This window comes from Xyrauchen texanus, chromosome 22 (assembly GCF_025860055.1).
Source record: "Xyrauchen texanus isolate HMW12.3.18 chromosome 22, RBS_HiC_50CHRs, whole genome shotgun sequence".
Classification (NCBI taxonomy): domain Eukaryota; kingdom Metazoa; phylum Chordata; class Actinopteri; order Cypriniformes; family Catostomidae; genus Xyrauchen; species Xyrauchen texanus.
In genome coordinates this window covers 24,326,870-24,346,536 of record NC_068297.1, presented here as the reverse complement: position 1 = coordinate 24,346,536, position 19,667 = coordinate 24,326,870, and the positions used below count along the sequence as shown (strand labels likewise).

Genomic DNA, 19,667 nt, shown 5'->3' with positions numbered 1-19,667 from the left:
GACTGAGAAACACTTTGAAAAAGCTTTTTGTGTTTTACCTTTATAAAGAAGGAAAATTGTGTTACTGTGAAAAAAAGTGTGTTACAAAAGTAGATTTTAACAAGTGATGCTTGCCAATGCAAGGGTGTTCTGGGTGGTTGCCAGTGTGTTGCCATGCGGTTGCTTGGATGTTCTGAGTGATTGCCAGGGCATTGCTAAGTTGTTGCTATGTTGTTCTGAGAGGAAGTGCATTGCTATGTGGTTGGATGTTCTGGATGGTTGCCAGGGTTTTCTAGGTGGTTGCACACCTCTCTTCAACAAGCCACACAATTCGAGGCATTTTTCGTGATCATAGCAAAAAAGAACTCCAAGAATGAGCAAAAGTAATACTGATGCTTGACTTAGCCAGCACCACTCATGAAAGACAATAAAATAAATGGTAGCAGTTTTGTCTCACCCTATAATGGGGTGCTTGAAGCCCAGTTTAGCGGTGATCTCTTGCATTTCCTTCATGAGCCAGGCCTGAGGGCGGATCAGGTACTTGACGAACTGAGAAACCCACCACACGGGAGGGTCTCCATGAAGCCTTTGCAGCCGGTCTGCCAGGTCTTCAGGGATGGCCAGGGGGAGGTATGGGGGACGAGGGTGCAGACTGTCCACAATGGGCAACTCAATGACCTGAACATCCCGGTCGTTAGCTTCACCTACAAACATAAAACAATGAATGGGAAAGAAAAAGGAATGCATTGGTGAAATGAAATATTACAGTATGGGCAGTAAACTAACCCAAAATGCTTTTCCAATATGAGATTCAATTACAATTAGCAAGTCAATAAACCCTGACGTGGAAATTGCTTACAGAGAATACAGTACGTGGGCTGAGAACAAGAGAACAGGAGAGGGAGAGAGAAAGAGACATACTCTACCCAAGTAGGTAAACACAGATGCAAATGCTTGGCTTATACTTTACAGGCATTCAGTCATGTTTTGTATACATAAAGTGCATTCTAAGAGTGTAACTATAGAAGGAACAAATCTCAGTACTCAAGGGGATGATAAGCCTTACCTTCAAATGTCTGTGCCTTTAAACCCTATGTAGCTAGCTATAAACATGTTGAAAGTTTAATTAACTTTCATTGTTTTTTTTGTTTTTTTTACCATTCAACCATCATGACAGTGAACAGTGACACTTAAATTGCACTAATTCCTAGTATTTAAATTACGTTGTTGTCATTCCTTTCCGCACAAACACACCTCTCTATGTAAACTAGGATTATTATGTATTGCACTTCATTCACTAAAAATGCAGAAAAAAATTTACACCACATTATTACCCCCCCCAAATGAATGCAGGCATTAAAATTTATTTTGTCAATCATATCAGCAGTAATTCCTCAAAAAATTATCAAATGATGGAGAACAGCATTATAACCTGGCATATATCCAGATGCACTGTGTAGTCAATTGCAATTTCAGCATGTTAAAGAGATGATTAAAGTGTCTGGATCACAGTGATGCTGTATAGTCCTGGGCTCTGGCAAGGTGTCAGATCACGGTGGTCTGCTGCATCCTCTGCTATATATCGCTCAGAATTGGCACGTAAGATCAGAATTACTCGTGCAAATTGCATTCAGCAGCGATTTTGCGGGTGCATTTGTGCCGTTGCCTGATCTGCATTTTTCCTGATCTTACAATTCCCTTAATGAAATGGGCACTAAACCAGTGCATAAAGTACATGAGAAAATCTGGTGCTTTTACAGGGTGCAATTCATTCTTAGTAAAGTACGTCCACTTCTTTAAATTACTGACCTCAGTATGATTTGGAAATTATTGGAAGCAGATAAAAACAGGTTTCTTGGGAAAACTGATAGCAGAAAAGTGCCATCAATTTGGTTGTCAGCCAAATCATAAGGACTGTGTCCCTAAAAACCTTGACATTTATCAAACAAAGGGTAAAATCTTAAAAGAAGTAAAACATTAATGATTTATTGAGGAAAACGTTCAGCACAAGCCTTTATAGAGACACAAATTAAAAAGTGCACTGGTGAACTTGAGTTTGCGGGGTTTAAATTATGCCTTATGCTGCATTACATTTTTAAAGCCATTTTTCACACAGAAGTATTCGAGAAAGTCCCCAGCCATTCTTATATAACCTAGCAGTCAGGCTATTTGCATGGGGAAAGGGTTTTTCTGACCCAGCACCCCTCATTGCACTGATAAACAAAACAACTCCCTTTCATTCTCATTAGAGCAGCAAGAGAATCTAAATTACATCTTGTACTTGCATACTAATGAATACATTTTGAAGGGTGCTTTAGGGAGGAGGCTTCTTTATGCTTTTTCCATTTCTCCCCTTTGTCTCCCCAACTTGGAATACCCAATACCCAATGTGCTCTAAATCCTTGTGGTGGCGTAGTGACTCGCCTCAATCTGGGTGGCGGAGGACGAATCCCAGTTGCCTCTGCGTCTGAGACCATCAACCCTCGCATCTTATCACGTGTCTTGTTGAGCGCGTTACTGCAGCGCAAATCCCCCGTGTGTAGGATTTGCGCTATTCTCCGCGGCATCCATGCATGACTCACTACGCACCCCACAGAGAGCGAACCACATTATAGCAATCACGAGGTGGTTACCCCATGTGACTCTACCTTCCCTAGCAACCGGGCCAATTTGGTTGCTCCGCGGCATCCATGCATGACTCACTACGCACCCCACAGAGAGCGAACCACATTATAGCGATCACGAGGAGGTTACCCCATGTGACTGTACCTTCCCTAGCAACTGGGCTAATTTGGTTGCTTAGGAGACCTGACTAGACTCACTCAGCACACCCTGGATTCGAACTCGCTACTCTTTTTTATTTTCAATTCATATTGTGCGATATAGGAACATTTTCTCTTAATGGCGACAGGATTATTCTGCTTGATTTTGTCTGCCTTTTGACCCTGTGTGTCAGGGCTAGGAGTATTAACAGGGTTATGTAATGTACCAACAGTAATTTACGACTGTATCTCAAAAGCTCCATTGGCATAGGCCAGATACATTTTCGAACGGTCACTGTTTGCATTTTTGGGTGAAAAAAAATTAACCCATTAAAATTCTTTCTCTTGTCACAGCTTATTATGCAGAGTCAACAATAAAAAGTAATTTGTACTGTAGGTTGATTTCCCTGAAAAGCGTACAAACTGTGGCTCTGCGTTGCTATTAAAACATTGCTCTGTTTGTTTGAGCATCTCGAGGAGCCTGACACAGCAGCTTAGACTCAACCAATGGCGTGATTTTTGGGCTGGACCATCTGTTTGTCCAACGACTGGAAAAGTTGGGAAGTGTTCGGGTCATATTTTTTGCAATTGCTGTTTAGTGGCATATTAATGAATCCCTCTGTCTCCATCCCTGTCTGTCTCGCTGTTCCATGTAGTGCAGGAAACTCAGCCTTTAGGGTAAAGCTAAGAGAGATTTTGTCTTCTGGGAGGAAATGAAGAAAGGAGAAAGAAAGAGAGTGACGGGAAAGAGCTACTTTATTCTGGGGTAATTTATTTCATGTTTTAAAGACAGACTGTCCTTCCCCTTGGCTTTCCTTTTAAGAGGCACAGCAGGCTCACTGCAGCTGTACAGATTCCCCTGAACTCTGGTTTTAGCCTAGCTTGCCTCATACTGAGGATTAGTGATTCAAACAGAGGCCTGCTATATAAAGGTATCCATTATTATTCATAAATGTAACATGTTATATATATATATATATAAAAACATGTTACATTTATGAATAATAATAAAATGTCCAAGAATAAACAGAAATCAAATTGAAAAACAGCATGAAATAAAACAAAATTACTGCACTAATAAATATTGATTTGTTGAACACAATTCATCATTGTACATTGTATTGAATCTTTGTTTTCAAAATCAATCATTAAAATGTAATAACTTTCTCCACATATTTTCTGCTGATGTAACCAAGGCCGCAGGTGTGTGGTAGAATAATATTAACCAATAATATTGTGATACAGTTATCATAATATTATTTAATAAATCAATTCTAAATATTTTTAAATAAAATTTAAATAAAAATAATCAATAAATTAATTACTTTTAACAATCCAATCAAATTTCTACATTCCTACATTCAATAATATAATTAAATTAATCAATAAATACACAAATAAAAAAAATACAGTTAAATAAATTAAAACTTATAAATCTAAATAAATTTGTATATTTATGAATTAATTAACTAATGACTTTTTTACATAACAATCAGATTCCTACATCTCTTAAGATTATAATATGAATAAATTATTACATTATTAAATAAAAAAATTCAATCAATTTAAATTACTACTTTTAAATAAATTAATATTATCACAAAATTAATTTATGGATTTAATCGGAAAAAAAAAATCCTACATTTCTACTTCCGCCTTGCATTATTTCCTGCTGCATATTCTGTTTTACTTCAGACACGTCATATGGAAATATAATTTTTGTGACTTGTAAAAGTTTTTAAATGTTGTCTTCAGAGTTGTCCTTTACAAGGTGCATTTATGGAAAACATTTGACCTACCAACACACTAATGCTGAACATTATTAAGCAAATATTAAGTAATGCTTTAACCCTCTGGGGTCTGAGGGTGTTTTGGGCCCTGGAGAAGTTTTGACATGCCTTGACATTTGTGCTTTTTTCAGTTGCTTAAAAACACAATAATGGCTACAGTCTGATAACACTATTCAGCACAAACTGGGCTACAATAATATGTGAGCAACGTGTGTGTACATGCTTGTATTTTTGAGAAAATAATGTTTATGCATGGTTTTTGAAAAAACTAATTATATATAATATAATTATAACACATACTAAACATTTGTCCACAAGCCTTTTGAGAACTGGATCTTGTAGCCTAGAGTTTTTGCTACAAAATGATGTGAAAACCATCCTGATCACTCATTCATACAAAACAATATAGTAATTTAACGTTTGTAAGATACTTTTAGTGTTAGAAAGGTAATATGCGAGGAGGCGTGAATGATCATGAATATTGATTGTAATTCACACCTGAGAGACAAAAGACCCTCCTCTGGGCCTATCAATGTGGAATGTGACAGAAAGAGAATGAATGTGAGGAGACTTAATGATCAAAATCAAGTTTTAAATTAAAAGAAGTAATCTGACTATATATTTTCTTTACATAAAGACTTTACTTAATTTTAGACCTACACTACCGTTAAAAGAAGTCTCTTCTGCTCACCAAGACTGGATTTATTTGATACAAAATACAGAAACAACACTGATATTGTGAACTCTTTTTACAATTTAAAAGAACAGTTTTCTATTTGAATATATTGTAAAATGCAATTTGTGATCAAAGCTGAATTTTCAGCATCATTACTGCAGTCTCCAGTGTCACATGATCCTTCAGAAATCATTATAATATGTAGATTTTCTAATATGGGCATATTTACATCACATTTGACACATTTACACCCGAACACATATTTGCAAGCACAAGCTTTGTTGATGATAATGAGGCAGCATAAACGCTATTTAAAATATAATCTAAACATTCATATTATTTTTATATCATATTACATATCATATTTATATTATACAGCCTACAATTTAAATACCTGCTTTAGCCGAAACAGTATTTAAATGTAACTAAAACTTGCTTATTAGGACATATTTCAAATGCCAATACTCTGAATCCTGGCTGGCAAGTCTGGAAACAGTCCCACTTGTAAAATATGAACATGTTTATATAAAATAGCATGTCAACTAATGAAAACTAAATTAATTACTCATCCGAAATTGTATCCTCGTCTGGATCAAGCCTCTCTTCAAAATACAAACATTCATCGGAGTCCCGCTCTTCTTCTGAGGAAAATTTTAACTCTTCGTCACTATCCAGGAGTTTTCTCACTTGTGTATCGTTCTGTCTTTCAAACGCGCAGAAAAATGAATGAACTTTGTTTATAAGGGACAGTCGGGGCGTGTACATTTGCGTATGAATGGCGAGCTCTGCTGGTGGGTGGGATCTCATTACAGATAATTAGCTGAGCCAGTAAAAACTGTCGCTTTGTTTCATACAGATTACATTGCAGGAGAATATTTGTTTTAATTTGAATTGTTTTATTTAAAAGTAGACATTTTAAGCTTTGTTTAGATATATGTGTCATGTTTGTGTGATAAGTATTCACGGAGTTTCAGTTCATTTTTGTGACGTGTTTCTGAAATATGCTTGTGAACACAGAGACTGCTGAACGCTCACCCTTTTTATTTTCTTTATTTTACAAAAGCACAAGATTTTGTTGTTATTGTGAGTGTACACAAATAAAAGTAGACCCTTTATAGTCTCTAATGATGTCTAACACTTATCTGTATGCCCCAAAATGACGGAGAATTTTATGTTTTTTCCGCTGTAATGCGTCCGTCGACCCCAGAGGATTAAACAATATGCTATATCTGCACGTGTGTGAGTTTTGAGTTTTTCATAGTGTTTATTCAAGCAATAGTTCACCCAAAAATGAAAACTGTGTCATAATTTACTCACCATCATGTCGTTCCAAACCAGTATGTCACAAGTTCTCGAGTGAACAAGTGAGCCACTGTGACCGAGCTTCTCTCATAGAGCTTTCGAATGTGCAGCAGATGTCCAGATTGTCACTGAAATATAACTCATTTAGGTTTGTTTCTCATCAAAACTAGGAGTTGCATGGATTACTTTTATGATACTTTTGGGCCTTTTTTAAGCTTTAAAGTGAGGGACTCCCACTGCCATTGTATAGAAAAGATGGACTGTGACACTCATTAAAACATCTCCTTTAGTGTTCCGCATAAGAAAGAAAGTCATATGGGTTTGAAACAGCATGAAGGTGAGTAAATCATAGCATTATTTTCTATTTTTGGGTGAAATATTACTTTAATTGGGTATGTGCTCTGCGTAATTGAGTGTAGATGTGTGTTACTGACCAGACCAGTGTCCAGTAGAGGCCCCGGTACGATCAGTACAGGAGTCACTGACGGGTTTAAAGACGGTCTCCCAGCCACCAGTGGCGTAGCGCCAATTCTGCGACTCCAGTATGAGTGTGCGCTGTGTGCCATAGGCGATCATGAAGCAGTAGACCACATGATGCAGCTGGCAGCCATAACCACAACCTTTATTGATGTTACACACCAGCTTACGAGCCTTGCTGCAGTCCTGAGGGTTCTGCGGATACACGTATAAAGAGAGAGAGAGAGAGGTTTCTGGAGAGAAATCTACACATATTCGTTATCTTCTCCGTGACTGTAGTTTCTTTGATCTGCGAGACATCAAATACAATGCTACATGAATCTGCATTTGGAAAACGCAAGACAGCTCAAGTAGGCCTTCTGTACCCTGCAGCTTACAGAGCAGTCCAAGACATTTATATCATATGGCTTTCAAGGCCACCAGCAAACATGATAGAATACAAGAAACGGGGCACAAAACATGATTGGTTGAGGTGTTTGAAATGCTCCAATCATTTCTTACATGAAAATATTTTAGTCTTTGCTAGAGGAAATGATCAATTTGGCTCTGACGGTAGAAGAATATGTTGTCTGAGTGATCTAGGCTGAATAAAAGAAGACGAAACAAACAGGATGGAAAATAGTACAAGAGAAAAAGACAGATGACTGAGACGATTGATAGGAGAATGACTGGAGTAGAAAGAAAAACATGGTGAGAGTTGTTGATTAGAGATGGATGACAGTCGTGTAGTGAGACAGACTGTGAGAGGGCTGCCATTCCTCATAGAAGACACAAAGACAGGGCTTCTTCATTATCAACTTGTCTCTCTCTCTTAAACGCACTGTAAAATACACTCAATCACTTTAATCACACTCCTGTACTCATTGCTGCTCTGACTAACCACCATCTCTCTCTCACACACACAAAACTGATGGAGAATGATAAAAATGTAATTCAACTGACACAAAGCTATTAAATAAAGATGACTTGGTACTAGTAAGCAGTTAAACCTACAGCACAAGTGATCGTGTATGAACTAAACCTACTACTTAAGAAAGGAAAGACTGGGGAGTGAAGTGAGAGTGAAGTTAAAAAGAAACTCGCTGCTAAAATCATATCCTTGTCCATTGTGAATATTCAGTGTAGCTGTGTACGAAGCACCGCCCACACAGAGGTCACTGCCAAACCAAGAAGCTTCCTATTGTTCAACACGGAGAATTTGCCTGTGAAAGTTCACCAAACTTGAACTCCATACACAATCCGCGAGGGTGGATTATTCTCCACTGGAAGTCCATCACGTGAAATTCATGATCTTGTGAATTCCCATCGAGATTACTGTATTGCTGCCGTTCAAAAGTTAATTTGCCAGTGTCTTAAGATTTGGAGTCAAAAGTCCAATTGCGCTAATGTGCGTTTTCTCTAGCGGAAGTTTTAAATGTTGGTTGTTAAGTTCAAAACCCTCTTAACTGGGTCAACATCACAAATCTGCTTGTTTGATTAGTGACCTATAAATAGTGCAGAACATTGAAAATTTCTTCTTCATTTTATGTCATAACCCTTATTTTCCCTGAAATCCTATTAAATTAAAAACAATGCGATTTTCAGTCCCACTGTAATATCCTTTTACATTTTAGACACAAATTTGACTAGACGGAGAAAGTTTAAATGGATATTTATTAGGGAGTGTGAAGAGGAATGGTATAGGGTAGGGGTATAAAAATGCATCGTGGTGCTACGATCTATCAAAGAAATTTCAATGCATCGATTATGAAATTTAAGAATCGATTATCATCACTATATTAATACCCATCTCATATTACACAAACCTTCTCAACCTTGTGTTGGGGTAATAAAAAACACAGAGCGGAGCATGCAAGATTGAAGGGAAAGCAAGCACACTTTGAAATTAGGAAATTTTGTGCTGCCGTGTTCACCCGGTGAATTAACGTAAATGGATGGATGGATGCTCGAATTCGGCATTCTGTGTCATTATTCAAAACTGTTTGCATCCATTTTACCAAAGTAAGTTCATTGTTGTTGCCTTCTTCCCCGATTACGATATGTTAATAATGACTTTGGATCTCCATAAAATGTCTTATTTCTCCATAAAACAGTTTAACCATGAGTAGAACTCGGCTTAAATAAGTGATTTCAGATTTCATGATGCATCGTAATCGTTAGGTAAAGAATCGTAATCGAATCAAATCGTCGTCAGCGCGAATTGTCACACCCCTACTATCGGGACATGTTGCATCAGGATTTCAACTGAGCACCAAGGCTCAATGTGTCAGGAACATGTGCGGTTACCACTGCTCCACGACTCTGATATACCTTACTCTAAACGTAGAGTTAAATCATTTATGAATGAGCAGTTGCAGATGAAGAGATTGTCAGATAAAAGTGCCTATTGTCTAAACCCAGTGCTGTTGACATTCCAGACGTAACATTAGAATGTGGCGGCAGTTTAAAGTCTTCCTGCAGGAGATGCTAAGACTGAGGGTCAAACACACAATCAAGCTCAACTCTGCTGATTACATCCTGCATGCTTCAGCGAGCCACTGCATTGTTGTGCTGCTGAATGTTAGCTTAGTCTCCAGTGTGGAGTAACTGCAGATTAACAGTTACAACCCGTCTTAGTGAGAAATATACTGCCAACTGCAGTATAATCGCCCCTCTCATTGATATATGGCCATTTGTGAGGAACAGAGGAGAGTAAAGTTGAAGAGAGAGGGAAGAATGTTTTACTTCTTAGTTATTTTATAGACCTTAGTCAGAGTAGACGGCCTATTTGATTAGGCACAAAAGATTAGGCTCTGAAGAATGGAAGCGCAATCCATTCAATATGCCTATGTCACACTGTCGTGTATCTGGGTGTCGATTAGCCATTAAACTTTGAAAGAACATCTTTCCACAAATTTCCAGTAGACAACTAACTCCGGAAACCATGGCTTGTGAAAGTTAGACAAGACATAATGACCCACAGAACTGTGCAACATATTGAACAGACTGTACTTCCCAAAGTCACAGCCTCATATATCAAAATATACAGCTTCTACTCTGAATTATGTGGTAATTCATATCATATGGCAATTTGATTTTATTTGGATTATTGTGCAGTCCTAGTAGCCAGCATCAGGGTTCACACTCTTTCAAGGCACAATTTTCCAGGACATTTCCAGGACATTTTATGTGCCACATTGTTGTAATGTTTATACAAAAACACAAAATAGGTCATTAAAATTGTGGTTATATTTTAGGGTTATTTTTTTCAAAATTCTGTATTAGACAGTTTAATTAGCCTAAATTTCATCATCAAAATGGTGTCTAATCAAATTAATTTTAAACTTTAAATCAAATGAAAATATAATTATTTTAATTTATTACATTTTTAAACATAACATTGAATTATTTTTATCAAATGAATTGCTTTTCTACAAAATCCTCACAGCATATTTCAAAACAACACTGGAGATATTTTTATGAAATGTGCTGCACAACAGAACATCACATATGTGAGATATTGCTTTAATACATTATTTATTATTTAATTACGTAAAACATTATATTGTTTTTCCCATTTCATGTGTCCATTTGAAGCTAGCTTTTATTTTGGTGTTTCTGTGTGTTTTTGACAGTTTCTCACCAACAGTTAAGCCGTTTTCTTCATGAACAGTGATATTATTAAATAAATATATAGTCTGTATCTGCTGCACCCTTCAGAGTGCACTGCTCATTGTCATTTACTACACACATATACACATACAGCATGTGATCACGATGAGGTGTTTTCGGTGAACGAGCAACTGGCTTCACACATTCACTTTGAAGCACGCAGCACATGCAGTTTATATATTTATTTAATTAAATCACAGCCTTTTGTGGTTTAATAATCACACTTGGACATATTAAGGTTTAATTGAATTGTGCATTCAAAATTCACTTTTGTCCCAAATATGTCAAATTCATTGACATTTCACATTTTATAGCTAATGCCACTTTTATGACCAAATTGCGGAAATCATAGGACCCTACATATGACGGTGGTATAAGCAGACACTCATCGTTAAATTATTAAAAATGTATCTACACACCGATGTGTAAAGGTCGCATCATCACCAGGCTACCACCTCGGGTGTAAATTCATAAAATTTGTAAACAAAAATCTGCAGCCCAACCATTGTTGTTGTAGAAGGTTTACATCTCAAATGTTTTTTTGTTAACACTACAGCGGTGTTTGACCGAAAAATGTTGCGCTATATCAATACTTGTACATGTAACAAAAACCTTGTAAGTAACACAATCAATTATACTGAAATATTTTCCAGGACAAAAATTATTTTACAGGACATTTAGGTATTTTTCTAATTTTCCTGGAAAATTCCAGGTTTTCCAGGATTTCCTAGATGCATGGGAACCTATGGCCAGGCCAAAGGGTGGCAGGGCAGGGGATATTGTCCTCTTAGATTTGCCTCGAGCATCCCCAGAAACTTCTGATGCCCCCATTCAGACTGACAGCGAAACTATCAAGGGGCATTCTACCTCAGACTCACAACGAAACGATCAATGTTGTCCTGCCTAAACATACAAGTGTCCCAGCAAAGATTGCATCCTAGTTCTGGCACTGGCAGCAAGTATCATACCGTAAGACATTATTAAGCTTTACCGACAACCCTACCTGTAGATACATGATTCTGTTCTGCACAAGGTCAGACAGCTCTTTGGCCTCTTTTTCTCTCCATTCTCCTGCGCCATCTGCCTGGCTCAGATGATACAGGTCAGTCATGATGGACCTAAAGATCACAAAGACATCACCATAGAACAGAGTTTAAAACTCTAAACAACTGTTTCAAACAGCTTCTGTTAATTAAACCAACTGATTACAGCAAATTAGAGACCATTTTGTAAAGAAACATAATATTAAATTAGTTTTACGGTCACATTTCAAACAAGCTCGGGCCTGGCCCCTAAGCACAGCTAATCACACACAACACAATTAAGAGCTCTAGTAATGACATCATTTGTTATATGCAGTTCAGCATTACATGGGCGGCTTTTTTCTGACGTGTGAGCAAATGCACTGATCTAAACGTACACACCCATTAAAGCTCAGTAATGGTATTACTGGCCCATGAGATTACAGCTGTTTATAAAGAGATTAGCGAGGGAGTGAATTTTTTCCCTTTAATGAAATGTAGCGCATGATTAGGACGAGTGAGTGCGAGCTTCTGTATAAAAAGACTACACAAAATGCGCATGTACATGTTATTGGGATGCACAATTTATTGGTGTCTATATCAGTGTAAAACAGAATTATTTGTATATTTTCTACTGTACTTTAAAAAACTAGAGATCAGCATGAAAGCACATACAGTGTAAGCACAGTCTTTTGAGGTTTAGACAACACCATATCACGATTTTAGTTTTAATGCAGTTATTTGTGCAGTCTTCATGGATATCATCTCAGGCTCCAAAGTATGCAGGTTTTAAAGTGTTTTATATGGGTTTCCCTCACCTTGTAAGCTCATTGTACAGGGAGCACACATCGTGTTGTCAACACGGGATCGAATGCCCGCCTAACATTGTGAGTTTACAGCGGTTTAATGATATTACTATATACATTTTCTCTATATAATGCTGAATATACTGTACAGTAATGTATAATAATGCTATGGGGGAGTATTTATCTGTGGTTGAAATTTAAAACTACACTTTAAAAGAACACTTTACGTCAGTCGTGTTTCGACACTGCTCCTCTGGCGGATGAATCTCATGATTTGAGCTTATCTGGACATCACCTGTGTGTGATCATGACTGGAAGATATTCAGTCATAACGTGCTATTTTCATGTTGATATTATTATGTTATACATTTAAAAATGTAAAAATGAAATATGACTTGCTTTGATGAAGAGAAACAACACTCTTATTTACATATTTTCACAATTATTCGTGTAGCACTTTTCTGACACTACCCTCAAAGCACTTTTACATAGAGAACTGGGGACTCTCCTCAATCCCCGCAGATAGAAGTATATTTTATGATTATGATTATTCAAGTGTTTTATTAACTTGTAATGTTTGTATTGAACCCTACTACACTTATTGATTATCGTGATATGGCTGATAGTAGGGCTGGGCGATATGTCTAAACAACGTTTTCAGCCAATTGATGATATTTGATATATATCTCCTTAATTTCTTTCTTTTTTTTTTTTTTTCAGAGGAACCATCATTTTATTCTAAGAGCCATTGTGGATTCAATATTTTAAAGACATTCAATAAAAATCTATTTAAAAATGAGTTTTTTATTAAATAATCACAAGGGAAAATGAAAATCAATTATTTTCATTGATATGCACTTTATAAATATTTTTCATATACAGTTATATATAGTAGCTTAATGAAAAGCATTATTTACTTTCAAATAGGGCTGAAAAGATTAGTTGACCTTATCAGCAACGTTGAATAGTCATTTAATCTCATTTAACGTAACATGAGATCACATTAAACTCTAATGATGATGCACGAGAGCAGTTCTGCAGCTCGTGCCTGACTGAGGAGAGGAAGAATTACACAGATCACAGTCCAGAAGCACACTAAACTTTCCAAACAGCTTCAGGTGATGTAGAACGCAAAGTATGAAGGAACTGTATTGAAAAAAAAAAAACAAATAAGGAAATACAGAAGCACCTTCATTGTGGAAAAAGCCGGAGCTCTTTAAAAGAAACACCCCAGAGTTACATCTTAAATGCAGTTTTAATGCATTATAGCATTATTAAAGTTGAAATAATACAGAAGCAGATCATGTAAATAAATACAAACTGTCCCGATCTGAGGGGGAAGAGACTGAATGTGCACCCGGCTGATGCTCACTCTGTCACGGGGACGCTCATCCCTCGAGCGCACATGCTTAATGCAGCTAGATTATAACGTGATTGCTTGCGATTTATTTAAGCATTAAATATATGTGACTGTGCATTTCTTATCGTGAAGAAAATTGGCAATACGCAGCTTTATTAATAAGAGAGAGTTTGTTTTTTTGAGAGTTAAAGATGGATTGAAGTGAACAGAAAGGTGTGAGAGGTAGTATTTGATGATTCCTTCACCTTTGAAGATCACTTCAACAAAATACTTTTTTATTTTTGGCTTGTTTACCAATATCTAAAACTCCTTTAAAACAATGTACATTTTCTTTAGCAGCTGTACTGTAGGATAAAAAAAAGAATTCTGAGAATTTTGTATTATATTATACAACACATTTGTATTAAATAATACAACAGAATACAATGTTAAAAATACAAATATTTTAAAATATCTATAAAAAAAGATGCATTCTCCTGAGAAGCAGCATGTGAGGTATTTTGACTTGCTTTTAGAAAATAGATCTTGAATAAAAGTATATTTTGTATTTACTGCACTCGCAGAAGTATAACCAAGTGGAAAAAACACACATATATGCAAAATACACACTGTATATTTAAGATACATACTTTTAAAGAATGTCTAAATATATGAAATGTTGCTTCTCAAGTAAATGTATCTTGTTTTAAGGATTTTTAGACAATTTTAAATGGAAAACAAGACAAAAACACTTGATAATAGTTTTTGCAGAGAATATCTTTACTGAATTAAACTTTATAAAAAGTATTTTTTTTTTCCCTTTAATTCAGTGAAAGTCATTTAGAGGTATTTTTAAAAGATGATTTTATCCTCTTTATTGTTAGTAAGCATGTTAAATACAACCTTGTATGTCGGTGCACAAGCTGAATAATCTGTTAAGTGCAAATGATTAAATATTGCAATATTTGCAGAATAATCGAATAATCGTTCTAAAAAACATGAGATTAATCGATTATAAAAATAATTGTTAGTTGCAGCCCTACTTTCAAATGTTTTTACTTATACATATATTTGAATGAACAAGGTGTGCAAAGCTACTTCATTTACTTATTTTTGAAACCCTAGTTGAACATTGTTTTTACTGGGACATGTCAGGTCATAATGCTGAATTATCATTATTAATCAGATTATTAGATTTGCGTTATACAAAAGTAATATATTTCTGTCCCGTTTACTTCATCTTCACCTGGGGCTTTTATTTTGACACCGAATGTGCTGTCATATTTACTTACGTTTCCTGAAATGCTGTAATTTCCTCCTTTTCTGTTATTCTGTGCTGCATTTGCAGATTCGTATAATAATTGTAGTGGTTACTAATGTTTGGAATTGCATGAATGCTTGAACCTGCTTTATATTGATTTCATATTCAATACATGTGAACTGATCTGAGTGCGCCGCCTTGCACGTTTGCGTGTTAGTTAATATATTTTTTGAAAATTAACGCGATATTCGAGAATAGAATGTGACTTAATAGCTTAGATAATTGTCATTCACAGCAAATATGAATGTCTTATCAGTCTTTTTTCTTTCTTTCTTTCTTTCTTCCTCATTCACCTTTTAATAAAATATGTATGTGGGCCAGCATGCTGTTTTTTATTTTATTTTTAAAGCAGAAATTTCATTCTTAAGTTTTGATGTTAAAATAACCTTATGACACTTATTTGTTATATGACCTTAAGCATTACAAATCCAATTAGTTATATTATTTTAGCTGCATAATAATAGTCAGCTGGGGGGGGAGGGGGGGTTCTTTCATGTTTGTTGACAGGGGAGAGCAATGCATTGGTAACCAAGAGACAAAAATAATTGGAAAATAAAATAAAAACACCCATATACCCCTACCCGCTTTCTTTATTATTTTCAGCTATTTTTCTTACTTTTTACCTTTTGCAAATGGAGCAGATAAGCGCAAAAACAGGCACAAGCCTTTTCATGTTAGCTGACAGTTTGTGAATTACTTTCTTTATCTAAATTTTAAGATGCGTTTTAGTCAATCAGTTTGAAACGGGACGACGCTAAAGACAGCTGTAACGGGGTCCAAACTGTTTTTAGATTTGTCCACTTCAAACACATTCAGCATTGGGCTCGTTGTGCCACAGCAGTGGAGCGCTGCATCAAAAAAAAAAAAAAACATTTACAATTTCATGGTTGCGAGAGTATTTAAAGGGGAAATAAGCGCACAATCGGAAAATGTTAAAAAGCGAATGCATGAACATACAAAAGAACATCACGAAATGATTCAGTGTGTCTGATATCAACATGAGGGACACATATATGAGAGGCATGCATTCGCATTAGAATCTCAGTTACAGATACTGCACTAAAATAACTCTGGATCTCACGTTTGCTTATAATTAAGAGAAACTGCACTGGTTTTTAGCACTTTCTTTCTTTTCTTTTACTTTTTGCTTTTTATTATCATTCAGAAATACATTTGTAAAATACATACATTTAAGTGTTATTTGGAGTTAATATGAATTTTACGCTCAACTTGTGCAGTTGTTGGATGTAATAACAACTCAAAGTAGTTCATGATATTAACATAACTAACCTCGGACCATTGCTTCATGTCATCTACTAAGGAGAGGCACCTTAAAAGAAAAAGGTCATCTCGACTCTGTGAAGAATCAGCGCTATAGAGGCACATGTTTTTTTACAATTTATATAAATGTAATACTTTTTCCAATAACAATAAACACTGATGTGGGTGAAAACACTGGAGACCGGAAACTGAAAACAGGTGAACATTTGAACACATCTGCGTTCAGGAAAAAGGTGGATAAACCAATGAAATCAGAGATGGGTGGAGCTACACATGTTTCCCTGCCCCAATGTGTTGTCATGCCCCATCGTCCAGACTGCGTTCTGGAGTACTTGGTTTGTTCAGAATCACACACAGACCATGTTTATCTGTCTTTAAATCGCAGCCATAAATTACCAACATGCCATTTTGATTAAATTGTGCAGCCCTGAAGGATCGTGAAATTAGTTTACTGATGCTCTCTTTATTAAACTTGAGTTGAGTCCAAATGAAAACACATTAAAATGATTGCGATTCTAATGATATTGGTCAAGATGACATTGTCATCTAAGTTATCACGGTTATATCATTAATATTTGCCCAGTCCTAGCTGATAGGACTTCAATGTAAGACTTAATTATTTTTACATTATGTACAGCCCAGTGTACAACGAAATCATTGATGAAAACACTTCTTGACAAAGGGTTTTTTAATTTAGTCAACAATAACAAAGACAATTAATTTCATTAAAGCATACTGTTGACAAAAATATGATGGTTAAAAATTATACTGCATGAAATAAACACAAGAAGAGTCTGTAAATAGAAGAAGATTTTAGATATGGATTCATCAAATTCTTTAATCCAGTGGTTGGGGATTTCTCTGCTTGAGCTGTGTAAGTTGAAAGCGCAAACAATGGCAAAATTAACTGCTTAAAAACAAGGTAAATACTTCATTCAAACGCATCCAATTTTTACATGAGATTCATCAATATATCCACAACATTTATGGAACAAATTATCAGCGCAGTGAAACGAATGAACAGGTGAACTTGAAAAAATGACGCTCTAGTCAGAATATGTGCCATTTGCACTGTAAATATACTGTTTCCATAAGAAACACCCTACACGCAATGCAATATAATTTACGGAAAATAACTAAATCTCAAAAGTATGCAGAATTCAGAATACAGGCTAATATCTCTTATCAGTCTATACATTATTATTTCAGGAGCTCTCCAAGGACAGTGGTGGCTCAGCGGTTAAGGCTCTGGGTTACTGACCAGAAGGTCAGGGGTTCAAGCCCCAACACCACCAAGATACCACTGTTGGGTCCTTGAGCAAGGCCCTTGAACCTATCTGCTCCAGGGGCGCTGTATCATGGCTGACCCTGCACTCTGACCCCAGCTTAGCTGGGATATGTGAAAAATAAATAATTTCACCATGTATATGCAGAAATGTATGTATAATGTGTGACAATTGATCAATTTATTTTTATTTTATTTTATTAAAATGTTAATTTGTTTTCCAAAATGTTTGAATATTTGAAGTTTGGTCTGTTACAGTTTGACAATTTTTGGCTATTTTGCACATCAAGTAAAATATATTATTTTAGTTAACTAATAAATATGACATGACGAAATATTTACTATTTTTAAAGGACATTTTTGTCAAAAGACAAACTATGACTAAATTGAAAAACAGTGAAAGAAATAACACTGTACAGCCTTAGTTGATAATGCAAGTGAAACTGTAATTACACTGTAAACTAAAAACAAGCAATAATGATGGGGATAAAATATGCTTAGTAAAAATGAGAAAAATATTCTTTAATATGCAATATTACAATTATAAGAAGTCAATTTCAGAAGTCATACATATAGTAAACATGCATACATGTTTGTCTGTGAATTACTGTTGGTAGGGTAAACAACTTCACCAAATGGATAACAGATAAACATCCATCTAGACTGCAGTGATGCAGTGATGCTGTTCTGAACTGCGTGATTGTGACAGACAGTTCTGAACAGTGTCCTCAGCCAGAACACGAGACAAACGGTCCTTCTTTCCTGTGTTTATGGACATGACGTCATGATGCAAAGAGGAATGACAGTGATTTTGTGCCAAATCCGACTGACAGCTCAAATTACAAATAATTTTTATTGGTTTACCAAAGTGAATCAGGGTAAGGTAAGGACATTGTTTTGAACACTGATTGTCCTTAATCAATAATTGCAATTTGTTCATTTTAACCAAAAAATCGTATATAGCGCAGCTTTAAAAAAAAGATATAATAATTTAAAGGTATGTAATCAGAGACAGTGTGCAAGCATATGCGTCTAACATAATTCTGTATATTCAGCTAGGCAAAATTATGAATATTTCTATTCTGGTGTCACCAATGCCGTGTAGGGCTGATTTTTATTAGGAAAAGGGCTTGTTTTGAATATGTCTTAAAAGTTACAAAAACTTCAATCTTAATTTTTCTTGAATTAGGCTTTGTTTAAAGTGCCTTGAGAGTATCGAATTGTGAAATCAGTATCGTGAACTGAACTGAGCCGTGAGATGAGTGAACTAATCATACAATTGTTCATTGTTATATACATTGTTAAGTCATAATGCATAAACTAGAGCTAACTTATACCATTTTAACTTAAACAATACAGCATATGTTGAATTTAACAATAAATATTTTAATGTTAATGCAGAAATGATGTAAAAGTATTTAATTGTTAGCTCATGTTAACTAATGTAGTTAACAATGTTACCGAATACAAACTTACTAAAAAGTGTTCCCATTTTTATTACAATAATTATTCATCTTAATTATTATTCATCATATTTATGCTTCATGTATAGGTTTTTACATATCTACTGTAAATGTTTATTACAATCTGTCTAACTGATAAGCTTAGATCATTAAGAGTTTCTCAATTCAAAATGACCCAACATTGAAGAATCAATAACCGATCAAGTACAAATGTATCAATGGTAAAGAGTATTGGTCAAACCAATTATCGGTCTCTTGCTGGTTATAACATGAAAATAATTGTGTATCATCTACTGGTACAGGCCGTTTCTTATGTGTGTGTACTGTATAACCTCTGTTGGTGTCCCAGGTCCTGCTGAAGAGTGTCGACATGTTTCTGCAGAGCTCCAGTCTCCACCAGTGCCAGTTTCTTCACTTCACTGCGTACAAAATACCACAGTTCCCTCACGCCATTCTCTACCTTTCTCCTCAGCTCCTCCTGGTCCTTTCCTGGGCCTGCACAAACAAACACAG

At 35.7% G+C, this 19,667-nt stretch overlaps 1 protein-coding gene across 2 annotated transcripts in view; it reads right to left on the bottom strand.

Annotated features, from left to right (window-relative positions):
• LOC127662542 (alpha-(1,6)-fucosyltransferase-like) overlaps positions 1 to 19,667 on the bottom strand; it is a 181,728-nt gene that overhangs the window by 14,538 nt on the left and 147,523 nt on the right. For both annotated transcript variants that reach the window (XM_052153765.1, XM_052153764.1), the window contains 4 exons: positions 19,487 to 19,649; positions 11,641 to 11,755; positions 6,944 to 7,181; positions 437 to 683 (listed from right to left, as the gene is read on the bottom strand). In XM_052153765.1, the coding sequence (XP_052009725.1) occupies positions 437 to 683; positions 6,944 to 7,181; positions 11,641 to 11,755; positions 19,487 to 19,649 (763 nt within the window). The remainder of the gene's footprint in view (positions 1 to 436; positions 684 to 6,943; positions 7,182 to 11,640; positions 11,756 to 19,486; positions 19,650 to 19,667) is intronic.